Source organism: Daphnia magna, linkage group LG6 (assembly GCF_020631705.1).
Source record: "Daphnia magna isolate NIES linkage group LG6, ASM2063170v1.1, whole genome shotgun sequence".
Lineage (NCBI taxonomy): Eukaryota > Metazoa > Arthropoda > Branchiopoda > Diplostraca > Daphniidae > Daphnia > Daphnia magna.
In genome coordinates, this window is record NC_059187.1 from 5144993 (window position 1) to 5161543 (window position 16551).

General features: G+C 37.3%; 3 protein-coding genes across 3 annotated transcripts; 2 read left to right on the forward strand and 1 right to left on the reverse strand.

Annotated features, from left to right (window-relative positions):
• Window positions 1–6045: 6045 nt before the first annotated feature.
• LOC116924451 lies at window positions 6046–8676 on the forward strand. Its single transcript, XM_032930981.2, has 2 exons — window positions 6046–7422; window positions 7504–8676. The coding sequence occupies exons 1-2, from the start codon at window positions 6777–6779 to the stop codon at window positions 7683–7685; spliced, it is 828 nt and encodes a 275-aa protein (XP_032786872.2). The 5' UTR covers window positions 6046–6776; the 3' UTR covers window positions 7686–8676.
• LOC123473772 lies at window positions 7894–8493 on the forward strand. The gene has a single exon (XM_045175090.1). The coding sequence runs from the start codon at window positions 7894–7896 to the stop codon at window positions 8491–8493; it is 600 nt and encodes a 199-aa protein (XP_045031025.1).
• Window positions 8677–13685: 5009 nt separating the features above from the next.
• On the reverse strand, window positions 13686–14459 carry LOC116924622. The gene is made up of 3 exons (XM_032931143.2): window positions 14338–14459; window positions 14175–14272; window positions 13686–14107 (listed from the first exon to the last, which is right to left on the reverse strand). The coding sequence occupies exons 1-3, from the start codon at window positions 14444–14446 to the stop codon at window positions 13784–13786; spliced, it is 531 nt and encodes a 176-aa protein (XP_032787034.2). The 5' UTR covers window positions 14447–14459; the 3' UTR covers window positions 13686–13783.
• Between the last annotated feature and the right edge of the window lie 2092 nt (window positions 14460–16551).

The window sequence follows — 16551 nt, forward strand, 5'->3', positions numbered from 1 at the left end:
TGGCCTTATCTTGAATCTTTTGGTCCCTAAAAATTGGGAATGAATTGACACTTCAATTCATTCACTTTCATAACACATTTACTAAAAATTAAAAATACTAAAAACAGAAATCCGGGTTTTTTGCTATCTCCCTGAGAGGCGATCAGCCTAACTCACTAGCAAATCTGGTGGGGAATCTCTTAACCCCTTATTAAACCCCCGCCGCTCTGGAGATAGGACGATCGGGTACCTTTCCTTTTATAACGTGATTCAATAATCACTTATATTACCATGCATAAAATAAACCATAGAATCTGGGAATTTTATTCAAAATCGATAATAAATAAGTAGTCGAATAAACTATTGCTAGTTACTTATTAAGTTTTAAATTAGATATAAAGGCAATGAATCATAGATGACTTATGAAAAAATTAGTAGATATATCGGCAAGTAATCCTTCTCAAATCACCATAGATAATCGGTTGATTTTATCGCTTGATTATTGCTCCAAAAATTCAATATGGGATTATAAATTCTGAACAAATAACAAGTATTGAACATTGTGTTTTTTCCACTCATTACTTAAATAACAGCCATTTTCCATTTGAAAAGTAAATATAAATATAAATCTACAAAAAACAGGTTGCCGTTTGCAGTATTAGAAAGGATGGCACCTGTCGTGTCCTACATAACAATTTAATGCAGGAACTCATCCTAAATCTGGACGTGCAGCACTGGACCGCTTAAGGACGTTATAAGGACACGCTAAAGCCACGGTCTTTTTAAAAAATAAATCAGGTCCCTGTGAAGACGTCTTATTTTGATCAATACAACAATAACAGTGCAGCGTTGGGGTTCAATTTTGTAAGAATTACGTACACCACATCAAATAATAATCCAGAATTTCTTTTTCAATATGTAGTGATTGGTTACCAAGAAGAATCTCAGTCTACGATGCGAAAACAGTTATGTTTCTCTTCTGGTATTTTGGTCAAAGTCAAAGTCGTATTTTGGTCAAAGAGCGCAAGGTGTAGATTTATTAAATACTAAATTTTATTCAAAAATTCATTTCTTAATGATGGAAGCCAAAACTATTTCAATGTATCATGGCTTAGTCTATTAATAACTAAATATGAATGAAAGTTGCGTATATAGTAGACTACTCGACTGTCATGCGGGAGATTCGTGTTCGAATCCATTAGTTGAAAACTACTTTTTTAGTTTTTTTTTTATGGAGCAAAAAGTCGTCCCAGTGAACGCCAAAATGAGAGCTTTGGTGACCATAAAAATACGTGTGTTAGAGCAGTTTTTGCCGGTCATCACACCTGCTAAAATCGTCTTTAAGTCGTCATTGTAGGATTTTAGGACAGAATAAAGAAATCCTAGTAGTGCCGTTAGGATGAATAAATATCCTTTAAAAGACGTCAGTGTGCTGTTTGGGGTAATGGTATCTTTTGAAGGCTCATTTGATTGAATGTCGAGACCTTAAACTAAGGGCGTACTATTCAATTGAAAATAAATATCAGGTTTTGAACGTTTTGCATTTCATTTTATTGATAACTAAAAGAATAGCCATTTTCGGAATGAAGGTTAAACATGAATATTGTAACGCAGGGAGTTAACCTGAAGACCCGGGTAGTGACTAAGACACGTTTATTCACTGTAAACGCACATACAGCACTACAACAGGTATAACTAGCCTGGAGTACAGCAAGGGAGACGTACGAGTATTTATACTTTAGGGGAACAGCAGCTACCGTGGGAAATCTCTACCGACAAAATTGCCGGACATCTCAGATAGGATTGTGGGAAATCTTCGATAAAAGATCGCAGGACATGAAAACCGAGTCCATAGTCTCAATAACCGCGACAATATCAATCAACAAAAAGAGGGCATCGTTAAGTATTAGCAAGGATGAATCTCCTGTCGTGTAAAGGTAACAAATAACAAGTAATGAACATTGTGAGTTTTGTTTCACTGATTACGTAAATCACAGCAATTTTCCGGTTGAAAGGTAAACATTAATATTTTGACGTATGTCTTTTTATGTAGTATTGTCTAGTTGTTTTTATAAATGACCGCTAGATGGCTTTTTCTAGCGTGGTCTTATTAATCTAGAGCTAGTTAGTTCGCGTCTGTACGTTGTCTGGTAAACAACTCATGCTTCTCGGTTTGTGTTTATTAGCGTTTCGGTTAAACTATCTGTGTTTTAGTCCATTAGGGCACCATTGGAAGTAGTTTAGCGAGTTTTACAGTAGTCCAATGGTGAAAGGGACCTATATGTTAGCGCCTTGTGTCGTGAGGCCAACATTTATGTAACTTTGGCTTTGGGCTGTAAGCATCAACAAGGGTTTATTGCCATATTTGAATTCTACCCGTGACAATATTGTGACACCAGGGATTTTTACTTAGCCAACATTATATTTGTTTTAAGGTCACTGTAAGAAAAATTGATGACTTTGCTGACTTCTTCGATATACAGTAGGTGCCGAAAATATCGGAATACGTCTAGTTTTTAGGGCTAGTAAACACGGGATCTTATGGCGTTAGGGTGTCTGGCGTGAATAGATAAATTGAAAGGTAATATTTCTTATAGGCCTACCAAAATATTTAAACTCATTAAGGGATGAATGAAATATTTTTTGTAATTATTTCTATTTTTTCCTAATAAGGGAAATTAGTCGGCAAACTAGACACAAATATCGGAACACCGACTTTTTTCCCATGCCATTTTTCCGCAAGATTTTTTTTTAGTCGCACTGGGTGTTTCGTGTGTTAAAGATGCACCTTGAGAGTGTTCGTTCATCACTGCCGTAATATTGGCCATGATATTCATTTGGTTAAGCATGGTATTATGTATAATTCATATATAATTTGACATATTCGTAACCAAAGGAATCGGTGAGGGACTGCTCAGGTAATACAATATTAGCTTCAATTGGGTCCCAGGTTTTATTACGGAATGCATGTGGCTTGTCATTAACATTGACAAATCCATTAGTCCAATAACAAAGCGAATATTTTACAAGTTCACATCCATCAAGGTTAATCGTAAAGTTATTGAATGTTGGTTATGGTCCGCAAGAGGTTACCACAGTCTCAAATGTGGCATTTAAGGCTTTGCATTGTATAACAACAGCAGTTTTACCAAAGGCTTGGAGTTTGCAACCATGTATTATATTAAGCGGACAATATTGTTCTTTTGTGTTTTGCTTTTCGGGAATCACATTGTAAATTTTGAATTAGTTTAGCCAATTCGTTCTCATAATCAGTGAGCTAATCACGAATGTATTGAATGTTGGCGGGCATGTTGAAAATTTCAGCGCGGTGGTGTCGTCATTGTTGTTGTTGTGAAAGAATTTTCTATTATTATGTTTCATGATTATGCAAAGTTACCTGTTGTTGCACTTTTTATTATTAATCATGGGAAAGGGAGTAACGCTAAGGACATAGGAGTAACGGAAAGTGGAAGTGACGCTATGGACAAGAAGCACGGTACGTTCGGCGTAGTTGATAAATAGAATCCTTCTATTTTAAGCTTTTTATTAGTATAATTTTGAAAATTTTAAATTCGTATTTGCCCTCTTAAAAAATGCGTTGTAGGAGCCCAATTTTGATTTTCTAAATCCATAGAAATTATTCATGTAAGTTAGCTTAGATTCCATTTTTGGGCACTAGAAGGGTCTGCTACATCGCGCGTAGATGCCTCAATTTTTATATTTGCCTAAATCTCAAGCCAGTTTACCATAAAAGAACTCCTATGGATTTAGAAAATCAAATTGGGCACCTGCCACTATTCATCAATATATCGAGCACTTTTTCACCCTCATGACATTGCCAAAGCCCCTTTTCAAGTAATTGGCATGGATTTTTTAGGTCCGATTACTCCGGTTTCCCCAAACGGAAGCAGCTATATTTTAGTAATTACTGATTATATTAGACTCTGGGTGGAAGCAGTTGCTTTAAAAAACTAACTGTCCACACGACACCGGAATGTGTTTACAAAACAATTATTGTAAGGCATGGAATGCCTAAAGCTATTTTGTCTGATCAAGGAAACAATTTCACGTCGAAATTGTTCCGTTACTTTTGTAAGAAATTAAATATTGACGAAAGTTTGACAATAGCATAGAACCCAGCTAACAATTGAGAAACAGAGATATTTAATCGTACATTGATTTCGATGTTACAAAAAGAGTTGAAAAATGAAGAGTATTCTAACAAGGAAGATATTGTCATGAGGATTGGAAGGACATCCACGTGTAAACAGCATCATCGTGAATCTTCTCCCGCCAAACCTTCCCCTTTCACCCTGATAAGGTCAAGTAGAATTATTTACTTTACCATCCGTAGACACATGTGCAAGCGTGACTAGTTTCTCTTTTAACCGTTTACCCTCTAAAGTACATGTAGATGTTATCTACTTTACCATTTGGGTACCTCATCTCCCGCATCACCCTAGAAGTTCTTTCCCTTAAATAAGGAAGTACCCGATCGGTTCGGTGCCCTTTCTCTTACAGTTCATTCTGGAACTTATATCGTGACGGTGTTCATTACAAAACGTAGTTTCCTTCGAATTCAGTGTTGTTCCTTCGTCACAAGTGGTGAAAATGCAGGTCGTTCCCCAAACTTTTATTTGTCTCCCTATTCTAATTTTTTCCCCTTCTGATTCATGTTATAAGCCGTTTTCCATTTCATGCATTTTTTAGCCACCCCAAATTTGTACAATGTTAAACAAATTTCAGTTTTTTTTTTAAATATTTTTTCTTCTTCCTTTTTTTTGTCTCTCTTGTTCTCTCGTATCTATTTACGAAACTCTCAGTAGCATAGAACTATTTCTTTTGTCTCTTTTACCTTTACTACAGTGTAGCAGTTTCAGATTCAGTTTAATCTCTTTTTTACACTAAGCAAGGATCCAAATAGAGAATATTTAGAATTAGAACTTCAGCCGTTTTTAATTTATCACTCTAATAGGTTAAAATCTTACAAGCAGCTATTCGATTATTTTTTTTTTGGTTTCGTCGTAATTCAATTCATATTTTTTCATATTAATAATCACACAGTTTCCGTAAAACATATTTCTTATGGCTCATTCGATTTACATTTTATTTGGCTATCATCTTTCATTGATTCATTCTCGTTCATTTTGAGTCTTTTTTCCTCTCTCCCTTAATTCGTTTTAACTTGCGCATTGTCTAAAAATAGTCTATTCATGTAGTTAATATAGTCTCTTCATGTCGTTTAATACGGTCGTGTCAATTTTCACGCATCAATCTATTTGATTGTTATATTCGAGTGGTTTTGAGCTTGTTTTAAACACGTACAGCCGTGTCAAGCAGTTAGTTTAGTTCTATCGTGGTGGTCGCCGCCTATTTCAACTCGAATCAATTGGAATAACAACACAACTTTTTTCCATAAATCATGTTTTTAGTATCACGTTATAAGTTATCGGTTCTTTAGTTAGTACAGTTAGTGTAACTCAAAAATCATGGGCTTAGCAACAGGCCAAAGAGCGGGGGTAATCTCAGTCGCGGTACCCAGCGGTACACCCCCACCCATGGTTCAAGCCCCATAAATGACATGGCGTTCCGCCCGAAGGACAACTGGATTCTCGTTTAACTTTTTTTAACTTCTGTTTTTAAAATTAATTAACTAGTTTAGGGGTAGCCTCTAGCGTTGCAAATCTAGTTTTGCCGATATCTGGTTTTATCTTGTTATTTGGTTTTATTTGGTTTATTTAGTTTTATTTAGTTTTATTTAATTTTGTTTTTTTTACCCGATTATTTTTATCGAGTATTCACTTTTTTATGAGAAACTCGATTGAAAACTCGATAATAAAAGGGAAATTTTTAGACGAAACTTTGTCACATTTTTCACAATTTGGCAACATGCAATGCCCAACGATCGGGATTGCAATTGCAGACTATAATTTAACGATTAAAACTCAAAAGTCAGAATTGGAAGTTAAGAACTAAGAGTCTTTAAATCAAATCACTCACTAGGAGCTTTAAGATTGACATTTTGTGTTGTCGAAGGTAATTTTTTTAGGAAATTGTAAACTAATTTTAGATAACATTTTGAAAATGTATATTTTTAAATTGTTAAAGGTGGCAGCCTGACAGGTATTTCTCATCTCGGACATAGTGACTAACTATGTCCGAAATGGATGATGATTTTAATAGAACTATTCAAGATAATGATGAAGACATTGAAGAGGACATTGATGAAAATGCAGACCTTAATTCATCACGACCAACATCATCTATGTCAACAGGCTCATCAAAGTCAGTCAGTGGTTCTCGTGGCCCGCAGAAATCTCACCCTGTATTGGCCCATTTTAAACAAGAAATGGTTGAAGGGAAAGTATGGAGTTTTCTTTTGCATTTCTAATTGCAATTACAAGACTAAAGGAGTTATCGTTACTAATGTTAAAAACCACCTGACATAAAAGCACAAGAAAGAAGCCCAAGAATTGGTATCTGCAGAAGAAATAAGAAAGGAATCAGATAATTCAAAATGTAAGTCCCTCAAAAGAAAAACAGATGAGAAAGGATCAATAGACAAATTTCTGTCAGGAAAGAAATCGCTGGGAAGAGCATACAGCAAATCTTCTGAAAAATACCGTAATCTTAAACACAAATTAACGATTATTGCAGCGTGTACTACAATTTCTCAAAACGCCTTCCAGTCTCTGGAATTTAAGCGGTACATTGAAGAATGCGACCCCAACGCAGCAGCTTGCATTCCATCTCGGCCTACCCTCACCTCATGGGTCATTGATTTTTCAAGTAAATTAATGCAACTTGTATCGGAAAACTTAAGAGCTGTAGAGAAATTTAACGTTTGCATCGACATTTGGTCCCAACGAGGACTCAGTCATTCTTACCTTGGGTTAACCGTTCATTATTTTAACAAGCAATCAAACAAATACGATTCCGTAGCACTGGCTTGCCATTCTCTGGAGCAGCCACATAATAGAAAAGCCATTAAATATGCTTTGGACGATTGTTTGGAGAAAAATGGTTTTAGAGATTCCTCAAACGTGTTTCGTTACGTTACCGACAAGGGTGCTAACGTCATTTGCGCACTCAAACCATACAAAATTCTCATGGCTGTTCCCTCACAATACCTCTCAGATTTTGACGACGAGTTTCCTGTTGACTTTTTCATGGAAGAAAGCGAGGAGCTAGACGGCGACGAATCTGAACAAATAACCGAAATTTTAGATCTGGATTCGGAAGCCTCGGAAGAAGAGGAATCACAAATTGAAGACGACAATGAGGATAATATGGATTGGGTGGAAGAGGAATTTCCTAAACGACTCACTTGCATTGATCATGAACTCAACACAATGTGCCATCGAGTACTGGACAAAACAACATCACCTATTTCTAAATTAAAATGCAGAGTCCTTCCATTAATCAATCGCTTTTCAAAATCAGGTGGGTTACAAAATGTATTTCTGTGTATCTTAATGTTCGTTGTATCTTAATGAAAATTCAAACTTCTCTTTTCACTGTTAGGTGTTGCTGTAGAAAAGCTGAAATACCTAGCTGTGAAGAAATTATTGAAGGTGGTGCCAACAAGGTGGAACTCTTTTTTCTATGTATGCAATCGCTTGTCAAAACTAAAAGAAGCTGTCATCAAAGTTTGCCTTGAGAGGGGATGGGAGATAGATTTTTTGTGGAACGACGTGGAACTGTAACGCGATTTCTTGCGTCCAATGGCAATTGCTACAACCTTTCTTAAGGGGCACAAATACTCTACAAGTCCATCTGTTGTACCATTTCTTTTAACAATATCTGAACATCTACAAGACTCGTGAAAATCTTCTTGGAGAATTGAAAAGTCGCTTCAGTCTGATTATGGATCCTTATTCAAGAAATTTCGACTCCACCTTCTTGATATGCACTATGCTTAGCCCACTCAAAACAACAAAATTGGACGACGAGCTGTTTAGTACTGGTAAACAACGTTTGAAGATGCATTTGTTGTCGCCATCTGCATCTATAACTTCAATCAGAGAGACCCTCAGTTCGTCTACATCTACAGTTACATCCACAGAAGGCAAAACTTCTGTTTCTGATGGATTGCATACTTCAAATAAAAAGGAAGAACAGAAAATCGCTGCTCAACAGGACCTTTGTAAAAAAAGACGCATTGTTATGACTGATTCTTCTTCCAAATCTCAACAGCAGTTACTCAAAGAAGAAATCGAAAAAGAACTGGAAGAATACTTTTCGTATTTGGATAAAAATTTGAATGCAACTGATCTGACTCTGAGCCAGGAAGATCCATCACACTTCTGGGTTCAAAATTCATTGCGATTTCCATACTTAAGCAAAACTGCATTCGACTTTTTAGCCATTCCGGCCACATCGGCCTCAACTGAACGGCTTTTTTCTGGGGCTGAGCTGAGTACCGATGGAAATCGAGGAAACATAGGTCCAAAATTACTCGAATCTGAGGCTTGCGCCAAATATAACTACAGGGAACTATTTAAGGACTTGTAAGTCGAATCAACTTTTCAGTTATCAATACCAATCATTTTACTGTTTTTAAGTTTGAATTATTTTTTTTGGTTTTTTTTTTCAATTGTACTATTAGATTAACTTAAAATACTCAAAATATTGAGAATTAATAACTAAGAACTGTTGCTAAAAGGTTTTTTTCCATAAATAAAAGACAAAGAAGTGAAAAAAATTTATCGAGTTTATTATTTAATTATTATTTAGTTTAAATACCAAATAAAACCCAATAAATAACCAAATATTATCTAGTTAATTATCTATTTTTCAGAAAAAAATTCAATATTGATTTAGTTTTATTCCGTTTTTTTAAAAACCCAATTACTTAATTTTGTTTTATTGAGTTAAAAAAAAAACTAAATTTGCAACGCTAGTAGCCTCTACACAAGGCTACCCAGCCACCTGCCCCTCGTATATTTCCCTTGTGACCCATAAATCAGCCGAACGTTGACCCCGATTTTACCCACTTTCCATACGATTTAAACGAGTTGACAGTTCCTGTCAACTCAACTCGGTGTGGCTTTTACACGGCCCGACATTTCACCGTGTTGATGATAAAAGTAGTTCACAGCCTCGACTATAATATATAAGGATATATAATAATAAGGACAGGCGTATCCGAAAAAGAAAAGTTCAGTTAAGTTCCTGACTGGAACCCTGACCTCTCTTACAGCCTTCGACCGTCTCGCCGCGCCGGCAGTCTACAACTATATTCGGGATGTCCTTTTAGTTTAATTCCCAGTTTCCTGTATTTGTCTTATTTCTTGCGCCAGTTAAATACATATGGTGGCAGTGGTTATTGAACACAACCATTATGTCGACGTATACGGGTGCTAAAAATAAGTCTTACAGTAATGTGCCAAAGAATACTGCCCATAGTGAAAGTGATATCCCTCTTTTACAAACATCTTTACTTACTGCTAATTCCTTTGCGTTTTCCCTGGGCCTTTCTAAAGTTCGCAACAAGAGACCTACCTGTTTCACCGTTAGCTATAAATTACTCAAACTTTTTGACCTTGTGGAGACAAACCTTGCTTTAAAAAGCAAGCGGAAATCATCCTGCTGGCAAAATTTTAAGGAAACAGTATAAAGTAGCACCTCCGTCTTCGGAGGTGCTACAGGCGGCAATCGAAGTGCTGTTTCTATCGAACATTCAACGTGTGGAGCCACAATTTACCCAACAATGGAAACGTAAGCCACCACCGGCCGAGATATTACATCAAGCCCTCCAAGAACTACGGATCAGTTTGCTTATAAGTCAGGAACGGCACGCAGCTCTACCCCTCAAACAAGAATCTTTGAAGTGCCAAGCGGAGTTAATTATTGTTTCCCCGTTACTGAAACAAGTGACGTCCCTACCCTAGGCTTTTCTCCGATTCTACCTGTTAAAAAAGTAGAACTTCCTACTTCAGCTGCTATTATACAATCCACGCTATTTGACGTCGCTTTCCCGCCAACGGAACCAAGACCTGATCAGTCCTTTATTTGCTCACACAGAGATAATTTTGAAAGACTTAATAGTGACCCTCTCTTTTCTGGCAGCAGTCAATCATTGCAATGCGTTAATCACAACCCGTACACCGGAAAGCCACTTCATAAACACGTGCCACAAACCGTCACTGGAGGAGACCCTTCACAGCACTCTCTTGGGGCTGTATGTGGAACTAACAAAATGTATATATCAGGGAAACAACTTAACAGACATTTTCTCTCAACAGGTGACCTTTCTGTATCATCTGGAAACTGTAACTGGCCTACTAGAAGAGATAAAGTAATTATCTATTTATCTGCTAGCTCCATTGGAGGAAGCGAACAATTTACCGAGGACAGTTTTAGCGAAAACTCAACCGTCAATTCAACGACTGAAGAATATAGTGGAGAAGAGGAATCCATACTCTCCAACGTCAACATCGATACCAAAAAGCCAGTATCAACCGACAGAAGCTCCAAGTCATATCCCGATAGCAAGGACAACAACAAACAGCAGCCGAAGCAGAAAGAAGCCAATCGGACCAGCAGCGCCATCTATCGGTGGACAGCCAAAACAATCGCCAACCGTACTCACAAGAGAGGAACTAGTGCACTCGCTTAGGCATTACATCGTCTCCAGGTTGGTGTTGCAACAAGTCATCTACAAAACCCAAGCCAATCAGCAAACCAACAGTCACACCAGCCAACATGAGCAATATTCATCAAGCGAACATCAACAACTGTACACCGATAGGAGATCTACAAGATTTTCAAGAAGGGCAATGCGCTCTCCCAATGCTACTTCAATTACCTAATTGGCAACAAGATTCGATCGATGGATTAAACTTTTCGAAAATGTCGTAGAAATGTCAAACTGGAACGAAGATGAAAAAATCAACATGCTCATCCCCAAAATCAGTGATACAGCAAATGAAATCATGCAAAACATATTGGATAGCAATACACAAGACTACGAAGAGATAAAAGCAGTAATCCTGCAACGTTTCCAAAGAAACGAAACAACGGATTTCTTCCAAACAAAATTTTAAGGGAGTGAAAGACAACCTGGTGAATCCATTCTACCGCTTTCCGCCTCTAAACCTTCTTTGAGAAAGGATGAACCAAAAGTGAAAATTAAACTTCAGATGACACCACTAGAATAGATTACGTACAAGCCATACACTACATTCGCAACCCTAGTGGCGGAAACCAACAAATATGAAACACTAGGTAAATTTTCAATACAAATGTAATATGGAACTTACAGCCTACAGCAAAAATTCATCATTACAATTACAAATCATTACAAGCGGAATCTCAGAGGCATGTATCTTAGGAGTCGACGCCGCATTCAACCAAGAATTCGTACTGTGCGGACGAACCAAAACAATATTTTTTATCATGAGATCAACCTGAAAGAGTGCACACCTACAATAGCAACAACTTGATTACCTCTGTCAAACGGGTGATGACGCTTCCTTTAACTTGTACGGTTATCAAGGCAAAAATATGTGGATCTCACTACAATTTACTTCCAGGATTTCCATTCATTTTTACAACGGACAAAGAAATGTTAAAAATTATTACAATCGATCACTATTTAGAAGAGACAAGTAGTACTGGGGAATATCTACTAATCGTGAAAAATACATCTACTAAGGCAATAAAGCTACCAAGAGACAAATCACGTGGCACAATAGGAATGTCTTGCCAGATCATTGGAAAAATCACCACTGCAGATACAACAACCGATTACCCTTCTAAGGAATCCCACACCGAAGATGGCACTTTCTGATTTCTCAAAAATAGCATTAGTACAGGAACTCGACGCCGCCAGAAATCGGAAAGTCCAAAAAGGACTTTTTTTGCCAACCAATAATTAGAAAGCTATACATTGCTTTTAATTGGCCTTTTTACAATCAATCGGGCATAATCTTGTTTATTTTATGGCGAAAGCCTCTAATTTTTAAGTTTTGTAGTTTATTAGAAAAACTTACTTTTGTCAAGGCCGCTTTGCCATAATGCACGATGTAAACCGCGGCTGCCGCGCGGCTGAAAATTAATTGACCGTCTGTCACTATTTATTTCATAAATAACCTATTTTACACTTGATTTTTATAAAAATTTGGTAAGTTATACAGTAAAAGACGTAGAACACGTGGGGATATTTAAAACAATTTATTTCTAATTAGAAGTACCATATTTAGACGAAAATAAAAGAATTTGAATTTAAACTTCGTTTTTTTTTTCAGAAATATTTAATATTTTCACGGAGGGTTTTTTATGTAACATCTTGAACACTAAAATAATAAAGCTCATTAAAAAAAATTCATGTTACATTTTGTCCGAGGTTTTGGGTTTTTTTTCGTAACTACCCTCGACTATCATCCGATATGCCTCATCCGCTGGGAAGTACAGGTATAATCAAGCATACTATCGACACCCAAGGAAAAGGCCCTATCAGACTGCGACCCTATCGAACGGCAAGGCGTCAAAAAGAAGAAATGGATCATCAATTTCAAAATGTTGGATGAAGACATAGTGGAACTATCTACCTCAGCATGGGCAGCACCAGTCGTCCTTGTCGAAAAAAAAGACGGGACTCAACAAAATTAAATAGCATCACAGCTAAGGACTCCTTTCCTTTACCAAGGATCGATAGCACTCTTGACAAACTGCATGGTGAAAGTTTCTTTACCCCTCTCGATTCAGCCTCAGGGTACTGGCAAATCGAACTCGATAAAACATCCAAAGAAAAGACAGCATTCATCGTCGAAGACAATTTATACCAGTTCAGACGGATGCCATTCGGACTGTGCAACGCACCAGCAACGTTTCAGAGGACAGTGAACTATATACTAAGAGATGTACTAGGAAAAAACCCTTGTCTACTTAGACGATGTCATTATTTTTTCCGACTCATTCGATAAACACTTGTAGGACATTCGCGAAGTATTTAGTTTAATAAGGAAAGCAATTCTTAAAATCGAAAAATCGGCAAGATGGTGAATTATCCAGTGTCAGAATCTGTGGATGATGTGAGATCGTTCCTTAGACTAGCAGGATACTACAGACGATTTATGAAAGAATTCGGGGCCATAGGACAAACACTCACTAAGAAAACTCATAAAAACGCCATAAAAGAATATTTTCAATGGGCCGTGGAAGTGGCATTTACAACCCTACGCACGTGCCTCACTAGTGAATCTATATTAGCCTACCCCGATTTTTCTCAACAATTTTTATTATTCACAGACGCTTGCAACTATGGCAAAAGAGCAATTTTATCACAAATTCAAAAAAGACGTGAAATCGTGATTGCCTACGCTAGCCGACAATTAAAGAAAGCCGAAAGGAATTATGCAACGACAGCACTGATAGATTTTGTTTGCGGTTATCGTACGCAAAAATGGTCTGAAATCGGTGGACAAGGGACGTACGGTTTTACGTACGAAAACCGACTATTCGTTTGCGAAAACGAAAACTCGTCTGATTGTATCTTTCGATAATCGTTAGTTTTTTCGCCCAAAAACCGTTGTATTAAACGAAATTTGAAAATTTTAAATAATGGAAAATTCATTAGGTACCTGTAGAATCTAGCATACAACCATACGCTGAATTTATTGAACACACAGATTTTTACAAAAAAAACCATTGTATTTATGTAATAATAGAACAAACGATGAAACATAAGAAAAAAATTTTTTTGCGAAAACAAAAAAAAATTAAATGGTAGGACAATGCGTAAATCGTCTTGGTTTAAAACAGGGATATTACTAAAATGTAAAGGATAATTTGAAACAAATTATTCTTGCTCTTCGTGAATGGCATCCAGAGCATTCGTAAAAATAGAAACGGAACCATAATGAATGTCTTCATCATCTAACGACAGTTTTAACATTTCGGTTTGCATGAATAAAAGAGTCAATATGGTGGCTTTGCACCAACCTATATGGAACACATAATACACAGAAAGAAGGAGAACAATTGCTTCCATGCACGAGTTAGACGATTGTGTCAAGGCTTCTTTATCAACAACTATGGTGTAACATTCACTGATCTTAAGTAAAAATGGAGTCAATCTTGAAGCGGGTAGTTTTCTAATATACGACCTCATATCGGCACAATCCTGGAATTAGTTCAAGATGAATAGCAACTTACTTTTTCATAACACAAGTTTTGGAAATAAAATATACCTCCTGTATGTCTATAATACATCTTCTACTTTCTGCCGATCTTTTGCTTACGGTAGTTAACAAACACAACAATTCGAGCGCTGCACAACATTTTTTATCTAAACAAAAAACAGCAGTAAACATTGGTATACAAAAATAAGATTGATATTTAATATTAACTTACCGAAACATGTCTCAAAATTCTTGAGTGACGCGTAGTATCGTAAAACTTTTATTACTGAAGCAGAAGAACTACTCTTAGCCAATGTGATAATCTTAGGAACAATAGCCATCCAACTTTCGCGAATCCGCATACAATAGTTTACACCTAAAATGCGGTCGATTTCATCGCACAGCTAAAATTCGAAATTTTTAGTCGGTGTTCTCGTAAACACATTGAAATTTTTTAATATACACTCGTGGGACGCTTGATTGAGGACTGGACAACGCATCTTAACAATATCCATAACGTTTGTAAACATGCCGGTAATGATCTCACGGCATCTACCTGAGAAAGTTAGATCGGTCAAAGTTTTCAATGCTATGGCATTTCCGCTAGTTTTGTGTTGTTCTATCAAAACTTGTACATTTGCCAAGTACGAAACCATGTCAACTAAAAAATTAATAGTAATAAAAAAATAAAACAGTGCAAAGACAAAAACTTTTGGCCTTAACATACCCTCTTCTTCTTGGCCAAAGACCCCAGGATTATAAATGTGTGTCAATTGTTTTCTAGGACGACCTCCCTTTCCTGAAAGTTTCACTCCAGCCTTTTGTCGCTCCCGTCTGAAACGGAGCTGGAGAGAGGTTAGTTGAATTCTCTAGTGGAACATAAAAAAAAAAAGAAATACAAATTACAAAGAATTACAAAAGTAAACCTACTCCTTGTTACCACGGAGACGTCTTCATTGTTCGGATCGGCCATAATAGCTTTTCCATATGTATCAAATAGTTTTGAAACTACCCAATTTAAACAATCCTTAGTTGGTGCAATCGTGTGTTCGGAAATTGCTAGAGCAAGAACCCGCGTAATGGCCTGGAAGTCAAGATGGTTCAGGCGCCTACTCATTTTCATGTTTCCATCAACTGCCATTCCAAAGAAGTTTGGCAGAATGAAACTTTTTTTATCTATTTTACGATTCATTGTAGCTGCAGCACGAATACTTGCCATTCAAATATAGAGAAAGAAGCTTTGGCAGTGATTTTTGCCATCAGGACCTTCCGACACTACCTACAAGATGAGCCTTTCTTGGTTATTAGTGACCACAAACCTCTGCAATGGCTCGAAAATTTGAAAGAAAATACCGGACGATTGAAGCGATCGGCTATTGAACTAGCAGTCACCAAATACCAGATAAAATACAAACCAGGCAGGGTACATCAAAATGCCGACTGCCTTTCAAGGATAAAAGTTGCAAGCATACAAGACGGAGAAAACGAAAGAGAAATATGCATCAAACAAGCCAGTGATCCTCTGTGCATCTATATAAGGAATTATTTATACAATGGTGAATTAACAGCCGAACATAAAGAAAAATTTCCAATCTGGGTCAAAGAAATTGACTTTTGTCAAATTCTCAACGGTGTCTTGTACAGAATAGAGCACCCTATCAAAAACCATAAACGACAGGATGTCAACTACCAAGTAGTCCTGCCCCTGTACCTACGACATACGGTACTCAGGCACCTGCACGATGACCCGACTGCCGAACATTAAACCTACCAAAAGACCTACCTTAAGATAAAAAAACCACTGTTATTGGCCTTCAATGAGGGAAGACATCAAAGAATATTGCAGGGTCTGCAAGACTTGCCTTGCCAACACAAAAACAGCATATAGGACTTTTTTGCACCCCCACGAGCTCGCAAAGGTCCCCTTCGACGTCGTGGGAATGGATTTTATGGTCCCTTTTAACCCCCCGTCTACAAGAAACAATAAACACATCATGGTAATAACGAATTATCTTACAAAGTGGCCAGAGGTCATCGCACTCCCTGACCTAACGGCATTAACCACAGCAGACGCTTTTCTAAACCTCATCGTTCAAAGACATGGTCTGCCAAAAGCAATAGTCTCAGACAGAGGATCAAATTTCACCTCCACCATTTTTCGTAACTTATGCAAGTTCCTGAATATTGACCAGCGACTCACCACAGCATGCCAACCAGCCGGCAACGGTCACACGGAGACATTTAACCGAACAATAACCACCATGCTAAGAAAAGAACTAGAAGATGGATGCCACGATAACTGGGAAAATATATTAGGAGAAGTATGCTTCGCATATCGGACCTCCATACATTCGTCGACACCTCAGAGCCCATTTTTTATGCTGTATGGAAGGGACGCAAATCTACCCATTAATAATTTTCTGGAAGCAATGACAGCACCTATGGC